General features: G+C 41.3%; 1 protein-coding gene across 3 annotated transcripts in view; it reads right to left on the bottom strand.

The window, feature by feature from the left end:
* LOC115453179 (protein toll) overlaps nucleotides 1–17,681 on the bottom strand; it is a 43,074-nt gene that overhangs the window by 6,342 nt on the left and 19,051 nt on the right. The window contains exons 1-8 of one of the 3 annotated variants that reach the window (XM_037447142.1): nucleotides 14,409–14,585; nucleotides 8,349–8,552; nucleotides 6,632–6,860; nucleotides 5,992–6,240; nucleotides 4,927–5,090; nucleotides 4,274–4,593; nucleotides 2,234–2,426; nucleotides 47–166 (exon numbers count right to left, since the gene is read on the bottom strand). In XM_037447142.1, the coding sequence (XP_037303039.1) occupies nucleotides 47–166; nucleotides 2,234–2,426; nucleotides 4,274–4,593; nucleotides 4,927–5,090; nucleotides 5,992–6,240; nucleotides 6,632–6,860; nucleotides 8,349–8,531 (1,458 nt within the window). In that variant the 5' untranslated portion in view covers nucleotides 8,532–8,552; nucleotides 14,409–14,585. Of the gene's footprint in view, nucleotides 1–46; nucleotides 167–2,233; nucleotides 2,427–4,273; nucleotides 4,594–4,926; nucleotides 5,091–5,991; nucleotides 6,241–6,631; nucleotides 6,861–8,348; nucleotides 8,553–9,766; nucleotides 10,004–14,408; nucleotides 14,586–17,681 lie in introns of those variants that run through there. The other 2 variants (XM_037447143.1, XM_037447141.1) reach the window with 2 other exon arrangements.

Raw genomic sequence — 17,681 nt, 5'->3', positions numbered from 1 at the left:
AAAAAGTAAAAAAATATATTCTAAACAAATAAACCACAACACTCACGGTGAGCTCCTCGAAGCTGTTCCGCTTCAAGTCCAGCTCGACCAGGTCGAGCAGCACGTTCCGCCAGTCGTAGAACATCGTCGATATCTTGTTATCGCTCAGTATCAGCGTGCGGAGTTTCTGAAACACCATCGATATTCGTCATGTTTAAAAAGCGTTACGTCACACCTACTGTCGCAGCATTTGATTCATTACTTAGCTCTTAGTTAAATTGCATAATTAATCATAATTAGGTCTAATATAAAATTATAATTTACAAACATAGAAATTGTCTCTTACGAACTGGAATAGCAAAAAGTTTTCTGCAATCAATATTAAAAAAAAACGGGACTACGGGCACAGTTTGCAGTGTGTCGCGGGTCGCAGTCTAGACGCTCAGGTACCGTCGGGCGCGTGGGTCTGAGGCGGAACCGAGTCGCGTCGGCGGCGTGGACTGTGATTGGTCTACGGCGCGGCGGAGGGGAAGTGCGAATTTCTCCAAGTTCAAATGTGCGCACAATAAAGTTGTTAAACGCGTACAGCCGAGTGAGATAAGCGAAGGAGGGCGACATGCGGAGAAGGAAAGCGACACGCGGCGAGGGAGAGCGACACGCGGCGCATTGGTACTCACGAGCTGGTTGTTGAGCGGCGAGTAGAGCTCGAGGTCGCGGTAGCCGGCGAGGGAGAGCGACACGCGGCGCAGTGGTACTCACGAGCTGGTTGTTGAGCGGCGAGTAGAGCTCGAGGTCGCGGTAGCCGGCGCGCGGCGCGGCGAGGGAGAGCGACACGCGGCGCAGTGGTACTCACGAGCTGGTTGTTGAGCGGCGAGTAGAGCTCGAGGTCGCGGTAGCCGGCGAGGGAGAGCGACACGCGGCGCAGTGGTACTCACGAGCTGGTTGTTGAGCGGCGAGTAGAGCTCGAGGTCGCGGTAGCCGGCGAGGGAGAGCGACACGCGGCGCAGTGGTACTCACGAGCTGGTTGTTGAGCGGCGAGTAGAGCTCGAGGTCGCGGTAGCCGGCGCGCGGCGAGGGAGAGCGACACGCGGCGCAGTGGTACTCACGAGCTGGTTGTTGAGCGGCGAGTAGAGCTCGAGGTCGCGGTAGCCGGCGAGGGAGAGCGACACGCGGCGCAGTGGTACTCACGAGCTGGTTGTTGAGCGGCGAGTAGAGCTCGAGGTCGCGGTAGCCGGCGAGGGAGAGCGACACGCGGCGCAGTGGTACTCACGAGCTGGTTGTTGAGCGGCGAGTAGAGCTCGAGGTCGCGGTAGCCGGCGAGGGAGAGCGACACGCGGCGCAGTGGTACTCACGAGCTGGTTGTTGAGCGGCGAGTAGAGCTCGAGGTCGCGGTAGCCGGCGCGCGGCGCGGCGAGGGAGAGCGACACGCGGCGCAGTGGTACTCACGAGCTGGTTGTTGAGCGGCGAGTAGAGCTCGAGGTCGCGGTAGCCGGCGAGGGAGAGCGACACGCGGCGCAGTGGTACTCACGAGCTGGTTGTTGAGCGGCGAGTAGAGCTCGAGGTCGCGGTAGCCGGCGAGGGAGAGCGACACGCGGCGCAGTGGTACTCACGAGCTGGTTGTTGAGCGGCGAGTAGAGCTCGAGGTCGCGGTAGCCGGCGCGGCGCGGCGAGGGAGAGCGACACGCGGCGCAGTGGTACTCACGAGCTGGTTGTTGAGCGGCGAGTAGAGCTCGAGGTCGCGGTAGCCGGCGCGCGGCGCGGCGAGGGAGAGCGACACGCGGCGCAGTGGTACTCACGAGCTGGTTGTTGAGCGGCGAGTAGAGCTCGAGGTCGCGGTAGCCGGCGCGCGGCGCGGCGAGGGAGAGCGACACGCGGCGCAGTGGTACTCACGAGCTGGTTGTTGAGCGGCGAGTAGAGCTCGAGGTCGCGGTAGCCGGCGCGCGGCGCGGCGAGGGAGAGCGACACGCGGCGCAGTGGTACTCACGAGCTGGTTGTTGAGCGGCGAGTAGAGCTCGAGGTCGCGGTAGCCGGCGCGCGGCGCGGCGAGGGAGAGCGACACGCGGCGCAGTGGTACTCACGAGCTGGTTGTTGAGCGGCGAGTAGAGCTCGAGGTCGCGGTAGCCGGCGCGCGGCGCGGCGAGGGAGAGCGACACGCGGCGCAGTGGTACTCACGAGCTGGTTGTTGAGCGGCGAGTAGAGCTCGAGGTCGCGGTAGCCGGCGAGGGAGAGCGACACGCGGCGCAGTGGTACTCACGAGCTGGTTGTTGAGCGGCGAGTAGAGCTCGAGGTCGCGGTAGCCGGCGCGCGGCGCGGCGAGGGAGAGCTCGTTGCGCGCGAGGGACACGTGGCGCAGTGACGCGCCCCGGAAGGCGCCCGGCGCGATGTACTGCAGGCGGTTCGAGTTCATAGACAACGACTCCAGGTGGCGCAGCCCCGAGAACAACTCCCTGCAATAATAATTATAATAATATCAGCCCTGTATTATATACTGTTCCACTACTGAGCACGGTCCTCCTCTACTACTGAGGGATTATGCCTTAGTCCACCACGCTATAGTGCGGATTGGTAGACTTCACACACCCTCGAAATTATTATAGAGAATTTCTCAGCTATGCAGGCTTCCTCCCGGTTTTCCGTCGCCGTTATAGCAAGCGAGAACAACTGCCTGCAATATATTACCTATTTACTAACACGACGAACAACACATGTGGCGGTACAATTATTGCTTATACCGCCATCTCGTTAACATCAATCGAACTACGAGAAGACCTGTGTGGTATTGACATGATTGTGATGAACGCACTACAATCACACTAGATGGCAGAGACGATACCGACTTCGATAGCAGTATTTGCGCGACGCAGTATATATACCACCTCCGAATAGGAACCGTCGGAGGGTCCGCGGCCGGACACAAACATCTGCCAGACTGTAAATCTTCCTCTACAGCGGTGTCTACTTTTACGCCGCTAAACACACATACATAATCTATCTACTTGTTACTTTAAATAAATACTTGTAGCGCGCTCCAGGACATTCGGCGCGGAGACGAGTCGTATGTACTTGTGGCGCGCCACCGTAAACGCCCGAACGGTCCCGACACCTCCCGAACCCTCGCTCGGCAGTCCCCGCAACCCGCGCCGCACGCGTCAGTCGGCCCGCAGCTACGCAACGCGCAAATCGGTGTTCCGTCCGTTGCATTGTAATAATCGCATTTTGTACTACTCACGTTGTTTGTTCGCTACATTATAGTGTTTTGGGCTAAACTTTGTTTTTCCCTTCTAGTAAATGCCACCAGAGTATATTATACTGTTTTATTGTAATATTAAGTAACTTTTGGTGGTGACTTCGCCCGCGAGAAATTCGATTTGTAAAAATACGTGTTAGGGAAACACCATCGAAACGGAAGACACGTGATAGTGCTGGTAATTCCCGACATGAAAGAACTAAAATCTACCCGACTTAATGATTACTTTTTAACTAAGGTTTTCTTAAATGTCTGTACTGCATCACGTACGGATAAATAAATTAAACTATTATTCAAAAGAAAATAATAAATAAATTACGATATTTAAAAAAAAGTCGTAATGTAACACGTACATCAGCTGACGGGTCAACGACCGCGCACAGCTGATCGGGCGGCGCGGGCGCAGTGCGGTGCAACCGCCGCACTGCCGTTTGGGCGGCGTTTGCTTTGAAGTAAGCGACACCAAGGACTATCCCGCTCTCTAGCACCCGCTCGAGTAATAACTAATAAATAATAAAACTAGCATTGTCTAACTACTGTTTATGTAACTAACTACCAAGTGTATAAATACCATCTGCGTTCTTTTTACCTACTTACAAAAGACGATGGTCATTAATTAATTGCTGTCTAGTTTAATGTACGATACGAATGTAGGATGCGCTCATAAAATATCTAAATATGTACTAAATTAAGTTAACATTGGAAATGAATATTTTTTAAATTAATTTTACAGTTCTTTATTATATTACGTTTTCCTTTACACCTGTATAATATAAGATAAGTAGGAGGTTCTTTCATCCCGTCAAAAAAAAAACAACTTTGATTAACGCACTCTTTGAAAAAATACTTCATAATGATTTCTTACGCTTATACGAATGTTATACATTAAAATACAACTATTTTATCATAGTTTTTTTTTTATATTCATATAGTTTTTTTTAAACATCACATTATGGCAGTCTCTGGATATATTTTTTTTAAATATAATACTTATAAAAAAATTTAAAAAAAACTTATTCAATAACCTGTGCAAAAAAAAATACTCACTCGGGCAACTCCTCGATCAAATTCGCGTCCATCTTCAACTCCTTCAGCGCCTTCAGCCCCAGAAACAGTTTACTGGAGATATTTCTTATTCTGTTATAGCTCAGGTCCAACCTTTCCAGAGATATTAATCCTTCGAACATATCCGGTATGTGTTGTAACTTGTTGCGCGTGAGTGTGAGGTTCACTAGAGAGGTGCAGTTGACGAGGAGGGAGGGCGGGAGGGCCGAGAGGGACGCCTGGTCCAGTTTTAGAGAAGTGATGGGGAGGTTCGCGAATGTTAGCGGTTCTAGGGTCAGGGGAGCGTCGTTTGAGATGGTCACCTATAGAAAATATCCTTTATCAGATTTCATGTAAAATAACTAGATACTTGGTGGTAATTCACATTGAGAAAAAAGACTAATTTGGAAAAAATATTAGGTACCTTAAAAAAATAGTATTGTTTAAGAAAAAAAAATGTTTTTATGATTTTTTTCTTTTTAACGATTATTAAAAATAAAATGAAAACAAAAAAAATGTTATAGCATATTTTTATCCAAAAAACATTTTTTTTCAAGTTTTCTATATAAAAAAATAAATAAATGTACATATTTTGTTTTTTTTTCTAAAGGTTAAAAATGTTTTGTTTAAATTGTATGATGTTTGTATCGGCCCACCTGCTGCAGCTGCGTGAGTCCGCGCAGCAGCTCGGCGGGCAGCGCGCCGAGCCGGCTCCGCTCGAGCGCGAGCGCGTGCAGCGCGGGCGCGCGCGCCAGCAGCCGCGCCGGCAGCGAGCGCGCGCGCGCCGCGCTCACGAACAGAGACTCCAGCTGCGACAGACCTGACACAGCAGTGGAGTGCGATTTATCGCGTTTTTTTTTATTTCACACACACATCACGCCTTTGTCCTCAATAGGGTTAACAGAGATACAACTAAGCTGTTCACTTCTCGACAAAAGTATTCCCATAATGTGAGAGAGGGTGAACCTATCGGAGAAACCCAGCATTACTTTCCCCGGCCCGGAATACGGGATCTCAGTGCGTTTTTCTGTTATCCAATTGCTATTGTTAGCTTATTTTTGTACAATTTATTTTTTTGCATGGCCTTTAGCTTTGTTTTAGACTAGTGATATATTTAACCTTTATGTAAAATTAATTCGTTTTATAGTAATAATACTCAGTAATTCACATGATTATTTATATTAAAGTATGCAAATAAAATTCATTTATAATAACTATAATTATAATAGTCGCTTTATTTTTATATTACGTAGTAAATATGAAAATAAAGATGTTTGCAATTTAATTAGGACGTAGTTTCTCTAAACATATTTTATGACTACAGTTTTTTTTATAGGGCAGAGTGACCGCACTGCATGTTGGTAAGTGGAGTGGGCTCCAATAGAATGTCGATTGATGAGAGATGATTACTCGACAGTCGACACAATTATGCCTATCAGAACCGGATATACACAGGCTGAGCCCGGAACGCGACTCACGTGAGCCACTATGTGGAGTTTTACATCTTGTGCACGGTCGCTATCAGTGTAACTACTGGACATAAGACTTAACATCTCATGTCTCAGAATGGCGAGCGCAGTGGAATACCAAATATTTCGTAATTCAAGGTGTTGGTGTTTCTATTGTTTATAGGTATCGCTTACCATCAGGTGAACACTTACCATAACGCGGGCGAAGCCGTGAGAAAAAGCTAGTAGTATACATATAGAGTTGACACTCACCTCTGAGCGCATCCTCATGTATCTCACTAATATTATTCCCCCAAATATTCAGAGTCTTCAACTGCGCCAGCCCTTGGAACGCGTCCGCTGGCAGTGTGGTGATCTGGTCCGTGCCCAGCTCGAGGTAGGTGAGGGGGGGCGCGTGCCGGAAGTCCTGTCCGGTGAGCGTGACGTCACCACCGCACAGCCGGAAGTAACGCAGCGACGGGAGGGACGAGATGGCTTCTGAGGGTATTGAGCTTTGGGCTTCTGTAAAACATTAAATTAATATTAAAAATGAATTTTACAACATTCCTCTTTTGCTTGCCCGAGCTGGCTTCTGTTTACTTTGTGTTTAATGTTATGTCCAGAATTGTCTGTAGTTATAAGCGACTTTTGAGTAACAATTAAATATTCTCATGCACCTTGACTTATCATAAGCGCTATGTTCGCCCACGTGATGAATACAGCACTTTTATTTTTACACGTGTCAAACTGAACACTACGAAAGTAAGATTAAGTCGTTATTTACCAAATAATGGAATTTTTAATCAGATTTTTAAATGTCGCAGATGTCTCATAGATGGCGCTGTAAACAGTGTTGCTCCACTTTGTACTACTACACTTAATACACTTTTCAGACACAAAAAAGATCTCTTACCCGCACTATACAAGTACAACTTCTCAATCCCAAGCCCCTCCACATGCACTTTCTCTAGCGGAGTCGATACATTTCTTAGCAGCAGCAGGTTCACTCCGGTCGCGTCCAACTTTCGCGCTATACAGGAGAGGGGATCCGGTAATGAGCACTCCCGGATAGAGAGGGAATATAGGGAGCGGTTCCCCGCGATGGGCAGGGACGGGAAGTCGGAGCATGTGAGAGCGCCGCCCTGGAACCAACATCAATCCTGTATTGCACACTTTCCCACTGATGGGCTCGGGTCTCTTCCAGAGTGGGCTTGGTTGTTCCATGCCGGCTTAGTGTGGGCGAACTTCAAATACCTAATGTTATAGTTATTTTGGCGGTCCAATATCAAACCATGTCAAAAATGTTATTTTATTTATTAGGTTTCCATCCGAGTTAACACTATAATGTAAGCCTAAGTTAGGAGAACTCAATATGTATATAATTTAATCTAAAATGAACAAATAGCTACATCATTTGCTAAATTGTTATATTTTTACCAAAAATCTTAGAAATACAGTTTGTTTTTAATTAATGGATTTATGCTTATTTATTTTGTAGTAGTCCCGTGGCTAAAGTCTATATAACCCGATTCCCGCCGGCTTTCCTTTATGTAGAATGTAATTATCATCCGAATGATTTACAAACCGCACTTATGCATATATAAATTAAATTAATTTATTCCTTATTTCACGAGCCTATAAATGAACTGCTCTAAACTTTTTTTGTTTTTTTTCTTCTTACTTTATCATGTACTGTAGTCTTTACTCTACACTGACTGAAAAGAGCAACACCAGAGTTTCTTGCCCGTTCTTCTCTGGTGAAAACTGCTTTCCGAACTGGTGATAGAGTTAATATTGACGGAATCTAAATAATGTATAACATTTTACAGATTCAAATAAATCATTTCATTTCATTTCATACAATATGTTGTGTCGGGTCCCTTTCGGAATATTTCACGATCCGCCACTGTTACTGTCTGTATTGTATGTGTTGGTGTCAGAGAGTAGTGTAACAACGCTGTTTTTTAAATATATAAAATATTTTAGTTATGAAGTGACTTTTGTTAAAAAAAGTAATTTAGGTGTAAGACCTTAAATAGGTATCGTATCAGGGATATTTTTAAAATGATACTGCTACAGCCACGGTAAAGAGTGACTTTACTAAATTGTCAATTAACGGTTAATTATTAAAACTCCTACTAAAATGACAACAATGAATTGCAGTAAACTGATTGCTATTAAATTTTGTAAGAGACATTTATTTTGTTTGTAAATTATAATTTTGTATTAAACCTAATTATGATTAATTATGCAATTTTAGTTAAAGCTAATTAATAGAACAGAGATGCTGCAAAAACATAAAATTTCCTAGTGGCGTCGGTTTAGCATCAATGTAACTGTTTGGTTTGGAATCAGCGTCAGATTATGTCAAAAGATTAGAATCAGCGTCAGATTATGTCAAAAGATTAGAATCAGCGTCAGATTATATTAAAAGATTAAAATCAGCGTCAGACTATGTCAAAATATTAGAATCAGCGTCAGATTATGTCAAAATATTAGAATCAACGTCAGATTATGTCAAAAGATTAGAATCAGCGTCAGATTATGTCTAAACATCGTCAAGTTTAGCATCAACATTAGTAACCCTCCGTACTCTTGGTTTCGGTCCATAAGAGCGTCAGAACTCTCACCTCGCAATCAATATTGAAGTTATCTCGCAGCGTCGCGGTGATGGTGACTTTACCACCAGCCAGCTTGCACGAGTACTCTAGCTCGTCACCGCTGCCGCATTGGCAGGCCTTGGGACACAGAGCTGACGTCCGCGTCCACGTCAGCGTCAGAGCCAGCGTCAGCGTCAGCCATAGTGACCGCATGCTGCTATCTCACAGTCATCACTGAGGACAAAGTACGACATACATTATTACTATGCACTTTAGAAAAAAAAATCTCGCACGGTGTTGGACATGTCTTTTATCGGTAAGAGTGAAATTTTTTTTTTACATTGGTCAGCGGTTCGTTTGACAACTTACTATCAGTATCTGTTAGTTCGTCTCAGGCAAAAAAACATTACTTCTATTTTTTATTGTTGACAGAGTATCACGACCACAATTCGCCAGCTCTGGTAGGTCTCTCAAATGTGAGAGTCCGCCTAAGTAGGTACCACCGCTATGTATAATTCTGCCGCTAAGCTGCAGTGTGTAGACACTGTTTTGTTCCGGTTAGAATGACATTATTGCCAGTGTAACTACTGGACATAAGACTTAACATCTCATGTCTCAGGATAGCGAGCGCAATGGAATACTAAATAATACTACAATAATTCTACTTGTTGTATGGTGTTTCTACTTTTTATGGGTGGTATCGCTTACCACCAGGTTACCGTTCGACAAGCTAGTCTCGTCATTCAAAGCAATAAACAAATAGTTAGGTCCCATCTGATAGCGGGCGGCTGGGAACCTTATCGGTTTAAAATAAAATAAATAAAAATAAAATACTTTATTTATCACGTAGGCGAACAAAGTTGCGCTTATGATACGTCAAAACAAAGAATAAGAATAATTATTATTTCTAAACAACTATTAAAATCACTTATATAACTATGGAGATTTTAAATTAGGGATAAAGTTTATACAAAAGACTAGGTACAAACCGAAGTAACCAGCTCGGGCTGGCAAGTAGGGGAAATAGAAGGGTAATGCGTCGCGATCCTCACCGGCGAGGACATGAGCCCTAACCTAGCTAACCTACCAGCCTTTCACTAGCTACCTAAGTGATGACTACCCGAAGAAGAAAGGCAGAAAGAAACTCCGGGCTTTCTTTTTTGTCATCAATTGTTCAGTACTTCTTTTGTATTTTTTTCCAAGTCTTTCTTGTACATAGTCACAATAGTTATATAAGCTAATGCACGCACATCACCGTTTCTATTTCAGACTTCGAACCGATGGTTCATATAGAAATACATAGTATAACGCTTAATGATAACACGACGCGCATGATATGTTACGTAGTGGATTTTAAAGAATTTGATGTAAGTCTTAAATATAAGAAGCTTTAAGTAAAATTTTAATCGACGCTCTAAATTTAATATTGAAGACACTATTCAAATAACCTTTCGTGTGATTTCATTGTGTTGAGAAAGAAAATTCGTCTCTAGATTCTGAGAAGACAATCGTCCTCAGTGGACCTGTTGTTTCAGCTGTGCAAATATTTTCACTGTAGAGGACGGGCAAGACCGCTTAGTACTTGAAGCTAATTTTGTACCGATGGAATTTCACTCGAGTGACGCACGGAGGTATACTCATCTACAGAGTCATTTTGACATCGCGTTACTAAATTAAACCACACACTTATCTACTTGGAAATAACTCTACAATAAGTTACTTGAGCCGTAGATGTAAAAAAAGTGTAACGAACAAAATAAATATTAATAAAAAGTGATTTTAAGTGACCCCGCTGCACCTGATGGTAATAGGAGTGGGTCCGATAGAATGTCGACTTAGGAGAGATACTCGACAGGCACAATTATGCCTGTAATTACACAAACTGATCCCAGAACGCGACTCACGCGAGCTAGTGTGGCGGGTTTTAACTTGTGTACGGTCGCTATAAGCGGATATAAAATATATCCCACCACCAGCAGTGCTTGAACACTAATATTATCCTATGAATAAATTAACGCAGACGGTGCTGAGTAATACCTAGTTATCAAATAAATAACCACATGTCCATATCAGTCAGGTCATGTGTTCATTGTTTACATCTGCTTGCTAATTATAATGATATCAATACGCCCAATTATGATCCGGTTACAGAGTTGTTGCAACAATATTTGCGTAAATATTATTTTTATTATATGTTGTTATTTGCTGGTAGGGTTATTACCCTACCGTTGTGTACACCTAAACGTTGTGTACAATGCTATTGCATTGTACACAACGTTTAAAACCCGCCGTGGTTTACAAGAGTTGTGAATTGTGATCAGGCTACATATACAGACATGCCGGCATAATCGTGGCGACTGGCGAGGGGTAATCATCTATCGTTATGCGACATTATATCTGGACATTACTCCATTTACCATCAGATGCAGATCTCTAGAACAAAGAGCAAAAAACTCATATAGCTTTCTGTTATTAAAAATGAAACGCAGATATTTTAATATTTACGCGGTGTTGAACTATATCTGACATTCTCTGTAAAGGCCAGGTCAAAAGTACCCGGAACCGACGGGAATGCATGAAAAGATTGATGAAGGCGGAGGAAGAGAGAGAAGTATTCCAGAATCGTGCTGTGGCAATCCATAGTCTCTGCCTACCCCTATGGGATAGCGGCGTGATAAGATGTATGCATGTATGTTGAACTAAATTACTTTAAATATTTATATACGTACATATTACGTTTTATTTAGTAATTTATTTGTATTTATTAGAGTAGGTATCTCATATGCGAGGGGCCGTGTGGGTAGATACCACCAATATCTATTTCTACCGCCAAGCAGTGAGCACTGTTATCTTCCGGTATAAAGGACATTGTAGCCATCAATGACGTTTACAAATAGACGCGTCATACACTAACAGAATGGCACATAAAAACGGCGCAGTATTTACTATAGTCACGTACCTGTACATATAATTACAAAATAGCTCAAAGAAGGAATAAAAAGATTCAGCACACATTCGTTAGAAAAGGATATATATACATCGACAGGTACGTAACAATGTTAGTGTCGCACGCTCATTGGCCGTCAAGTCGGGCAATTACCTTGCTTTCGTCTTGCCAGTATTGAGCTCGGATAACGTTCTATGTAATAAAGACATCTTAGGTAGCCATTATGACACTTAACATCATGTCTCAGGATGACGAGCGCTGAGTACCACGTAGTATTTTGTAATACAAAATTCTGTATGTTGCTATTGTTTATGGGCGGTCGTATTGCTATCAAGTGAGCGGCATGCTCATCACTTTTAACTGGAATAAAAAAAAGTGTCTTTGGCCCCGTAATAATCCGTTTTTGAGTTATGAAGTCTATAGAACTGTTATATAACTTCGTGTTAAAGAATTTCCGAATAGAAACATTAGGTCCCAGTGGCGAAAGGCAGTGGCGGTTGTTTAATAGAAGCAGAAAAGCCTGGCTTGGCCTAAAATTTTTTACCTAAGTACACAAAAACCAAATATGGAACAATAACCATAATTTTACGGTCAACTTACGAAACAATTTTATACTATAATCACACTACAGCACCTTAACACACACTGCCACCCACACTGAATCAGTATACACACATTTTGTTCATAATATCAAACACGCACACAAAATATATTCATCACTCTCACTCTCGTTGGGTTTTACGAGGCTTTATGCCTCAATATTTCCTTCTCTCTCACACTCATGGATAAAGATGGCTAAAATTCTACCACACGTGTATAGCTATAGTAAGTAGGTTTCTATAGCAATCAGTACTGAAAAATAATCCAGGCTTTTGCCTCCATAGATATTGTATAAAATTCGAGGTTGCCAAGTCTTTAATCTTACTTCTACTATAGTAGCATTTTTTCTGCATAATATTCCTTATTTAAATTATTATGAATATCTGATGATTTTAGTATTACTTTAATTACAATTGCATTATAATAATTATTGTAATGTATTACACTATAATTTTTTGTCGCATTTTCAGCAGTAATTTTATAGTATAATTTTGTTTCGGAACTGGCAACACCAGTTATTTGCTTTGATTGAGGCGGTAATACAATATTAAGTATTTGTGTTTATTAAGGTGTTTTTGAGTTATTTTAACATTTAAATACAAAATAAATTTGTGAAATGATTTCTTGTGATGGTTTAAAGTGTATGAAAAGTTTTTATCGGAAAGAATAGGTAAACTTGTGAGATTATGGTGGACAACAACTTCATACTAGCTGGCGAGTGCCGCGAAATGTACGCCTGACTTCAAGAAACTATAAGGTATTTATAACAGCATCTAAAATTAATTGGCGTTTTGAATTCTTCCATACGAATAATCATAAGTAAATATTTGTTGTTGCACATTTTTCACGAACGAGGCAATTGTTTGGAATACATCTGGTTTAAAATAACGATACCTACAATTTAATCGGTGCTATCAACAGAATATATACAGAATTTTATTTTATAATTTCGGTAAACAGCGAATTTTAACTACATTATCTCGTCAATTGAGTAGGTACAGTATGTGACGAAATTTTTAAACAAATCGTGCGCATCGACACAAGATAATTAATAGTGTTTTTACTTTTTATGAGATTAGTTGATAATTGATATAGTTTGTTTGTTATTACACCACACGAACTTTCTTTAAGAGGTCATGATGGGTCAAAATTGTCTTTAGATAAAGGTGCCTAGTAGTTAAGTTGTCTCGGTGGCATAGCTGTATTGCGTGCGCGGCACGACCACCACTCTCCGAGTCGGGCGAAGTGATATTCGATACCAATGACGTTTTACAAATAGACGCGTCATACACTAACAAAATTGCACATAAAAACAGCGCAGTATTTACTATAGTCACAGGCCTAGCGGCTCGCATTGATACGGCCCGAATGGGCCCGAGCGTCGACCGGCCCGTCGCCATGACAGTCGAATAAAATGCATTTATCAGTTAAAAAATAAGTTAAATAGTGTATACTTATTACTAACGTATGAAATGAAATATTTATTTCATTCACAGTTGAAGTATAATTTGTACATCGTCTAAAAACACAGATATTTATAAAAATACAAAAGTTAAAAAACCGACTAGCCGCGACAGTGGTTGGAGGTCGACTAAGTGAATGTCGGGCAATTACCTTGCTTTCGTCTTGCCAATATTGAGCTCGGACAACGGCTCGGATAACAAACTATTTAATAAAAACAATTTAGGGTACCAATATGTATGAATGCATTCTGCAAATCCTTCTAATGATAATTAGATTCTACATAAAAGGAAGCTGACAGGTATCGGCTTGCTATGGACGCTTCGCCACTGTTAGGTCCAGAAGGCGCCTTCAGCTTTATGTTTAAATATCTCAAATTATATTACTAACATTATATAATTACCCCCTTATTCATAGACGTTATTTATCTAAGGACGGCGCATTGCTGTGATAACAAGACTGTTTCTCAGTGCTGACGGCATGGCAGCCTTCGCAGTGCGTAGACATACGGCCGTTGTGATTGGCTAATATTGAGATACAACTTGAATCTAGTTGGCTGTCAGATAAACAAAGCTGAGAAACTGACTTGTTATCACAGTAATGCTCCGTCCGTAGATGAATAACGTCTGTGAATAACTGGGTTACTTTTTTTATAAATTTATATTGTATTCGATTATTATATTGGGTGTATTCGAGTATGTATACTTTATTATTATTCTTTTTTTTTCTTTACAAACTTTCTTATATTATTATTTATTACACCTACGTATATTGTTTCATCTCTGTATCAACCAAAAGCTGACAGACTAGAATGCCTTCCGTAGTAAATCCGCCTTTATAACTTTTATGAATAGTATGTAAATAAATAAATAATATTATTGATGCAAAAATAAGTGAAGATCTAAAACTGCTAAACGGATTTAGATGAAATTTGGTACACGAATAAATCACATCTTGGATTAACTTATCCCGAAATACACTATGCAATTCCGAGAGAGATCTTCATGCCAAAATATTTTAATGGTTCTTAGACTTTTCCACACAATACTAATCTATAAAAATAGAAAACAAAAAATAAGTACCTTTTTCTCCTGTTTTTCAAACTATTTTTTTTTCGTAGCAATTGACGAATTATACTAATAACAAAAACAGTCCTTTGTCCTTTAATCATAAAATTTAAAATACAATGACAATGTACAATCGACCGGCGACCGTTACTACTTCACACACATGTGCACATTACGCGAACTCTATCAGTACTAGCAGGCTATTAGTATAGTATAGGGCGGCCACACGTCGCGTTGCACTGGGAATTATCCCGATTTATTGCGTTATCTAGATTTTTAAAAATTAAATGAATAAAAGACGTCGCGCTTGGCTGTAACGTATATTTGTTTGTAGTTTTGTGTTTTTGAAAACAAAACTAGCTTTTCCTCGCAACCTAGCCCGTATGAAAGAGTTGTCCAGGATGTAAATTCCGCTATATATTTTGCCGGGATAAAAAGCCTATAACCTTCCCAAGGTCGCTTCCCTTCCTCGCTTGATGGTAAGCGATACGACCGCTCATAAATCCGTACGTTTGTTAGCCTGACTAGGGCTGGTTTATAGAAACATACCAGGCTTTTGGGTGAGCGCTTTATACTCGCAACCCTTGAAAATTAAGCGACCTGAGGCCAACCCACTAACGGGTTACGAACATCGTCTCAAGACGGTCACAGGGAAGATGAAACATCAACGATTATGGATACGCTGAGACATGTTAATAAAAGAAAAAAACAATAAAAAAAATGTTAAATCTCATAATACTGATACTCTGACCAATGTTAATAAAAGAAAAAAACAATAAAAAAATGTTAAGTCTCATCATGCTTATACTCTGACCAATGTTATAAAAGAAAAAAAAACAATAAAACATAATTATGTTTCATAATGCTATGTAATTACGTTAGCAGAATGTCCTTCAAAAACAATACCGGTACAATATTAGTAACAAAAATAAATATTGCTATTTTAGTACCTACCAAGATGTACCCTCACATACAATTAGCAATCGTTCTTTTTCTTTCCTTTCTTTCATTAGAAAAAAACCCGACTTTTCCTCGGGTCACTCTAATTTAAGGAGTATAAAATGTCCCGGTTTGGATTCAGTAAGTATGGCTACACTAGCGTATGCCGGACATCTGTTGTAGATATGAGATACCTAACGCGCAAATTTTAATGTGTCGATGTATTTTGCGTCTAATGGCAGTACTAATATTCTTAATTTTATTTAAAAATAAATGAAAACAAACAGTAACATCCATCCAGTTGTATCTCAATATTAGCTAATCATACCGGCCCTATGTCTACGTACTGCGAAGGCGGCCATGCCGTCAGCACTGAGAAACAGACTTGTTATCACAGCAATGCTCCGTCCTTAGATAAATAACGTCTAGGAATAAGTAAGTTTAAACAATAAATAATAAAGGCCTCCACAAAGTTTTATTGTAACAAGTTTGTTTAAACGTGTAAATCTCAGGAAATACTAAGCCGATTTCGATTTTTTTTTCACAGATAAGAAGCTACATTACTCCTGAGTGCCATAGGCAACTATTCTCACGCGGCTGGAGCCGCCAGCAAAAGCTAGTATTATATAACAGTTAAAGAAGATAATGCAACGCCAATATTTTTGAATTTAAAAGGAACATAACGTATTTATATTATGAACTCATGCCATGCGCAAACACGATAGCCTAGAATGGAATGGTCTACAGACAAAGTCCGCAGGTTCAAACTACAAACCGTCCGTCTGACTTAAAGTTAAATTAAGTGTCGTTTGCTTTAACGGTGAAAGAAAACATTGTGGGGAAACCTCCATACGTGAGAATTCTTCAAAAAGAATTCGACGGTATAACGAAGTCTGCACAGCGTGGTGGACTAAACTCTGTTGGTAGACGAGACCCGTGCTTAGTAGACAGTATATAGCACAGGGCTGATATTATACTCACTGGAACTGAACTGTAAAATAACATTAAATAGGGGTCAATCGAGTATTACGTAACGCAATTTTTGAAGATTTTTGACCCATGCATGTAACGCGCCGTAACGTTTTCCTGTACGCTCCCTCCAATAGTTATGTAACTCTAAAGTGACAAGTTCTTTTGTAATCACAATTATTTTGCGCAAAATACCGGAATGTCGCTAAAATACCTTTGTTATTGTTTTAAAATAACAAAACAATGTTACATAACGCGTTGTACGAGACCCCCCTCCCGCCCCTGTAACGCATCGTAACGTTTTACAAGACATCCCTCCCCCCAAATTGCGTTACGTAATACTTGAACGGCCCCATATACATATAAACAAATTAAAATACTTTATTTATCACTTAAGCGAACAAAGTTCCACTTATGATACATTACAACAATGTATAAGAATTATTATTATTTATAAATAACATTTAAAATGTAAACTGTAAATACGTTGGTTCGATTCCTAGGCCAGACAAAAATATACACTTCCGCGTTCCCCGAAGCAGGAAGAGGGACATCTCGTACACCCACTTTTTGCGGAGTGTCTTCGCATACTATAGGGGGTGAGTCCATCGCCACTTGGAGTCAAATTCTAGGCTGAGCAGAAAATCTCCGGTATTCAATAATACTTTAAATTAGATGAAGTTTGTGGCTGTACAATTAGTATTCATCATCTCGTCAACACCTATGGAACTGCGAGAAGACTGATATGGTATTGACACAATTGTGGTGATCATCACACAACAATCACGCTAGATGGCGAGAGACGATACTGGCTTGCGATAGCAGAATTTGCGCGACGCAGTATATGTACCACCTCTGAATAGGAACCGTCGGAGGGGCCGCGGTCACAAACAACTGCCTGACTGGAAATCTTCCCCTTCCATAGAGGAATGCAACCATCTGTTCCTATACAGCGACGTCTACCTTTACGCCGCTATAAGTTTACTCGCGATCGGACCACCAGAAGCCGCGTGAAGCCAGGGCAAGTCACTAGTCTGAGATAAAACGATACTTTAATCATTATTTGCGTTACATCCTGAATCATTGTAAACATCCGCGCATTCCTCGAAGCACATGTGTTTGTAGCCCGCGTTACTCTAAGGTTTTCCTCATATGACGTCACTGATTAGATTTACTGATCCGTGTAGATATTTATCTATTAGTATGCGTTTCATCGCCTGCGTGAAAGTCTTTTCGCTCCAAAAGTCCTTAAAACACTGACCACATCGCTATTTAAAATAATCAGATAAAAAATCCATTATATTATATCCTACTAATAAGTGTGAAAGTTTGTGAGGATGTATGCATGTTTGTTCCTCTTTCACGAAAAAACTACTGAAC

This window comes from Manduca sexta, unplaced genomic scaffold (genome assembly GCF_014839805.1).
Source record: "Manduca sexta isolate Smith_Timp_Sample1 unplaced genomic scaffold, JHU_Msex_v1.0 HiC_scaffold_63, whole genome shotgun sequence".
NCBI classification, from domain to species: Eukaryota; Metazoa; Arthropoda; class Insecta; order Lepidoptera; family Sphingidae; genus Manduca; species Manduca sexta.
The sequence above is the reverse complement of the archived record's forward strand: the minus strand, read 5'-3'. Positions and strand labels throughout refer to the sequence as shown.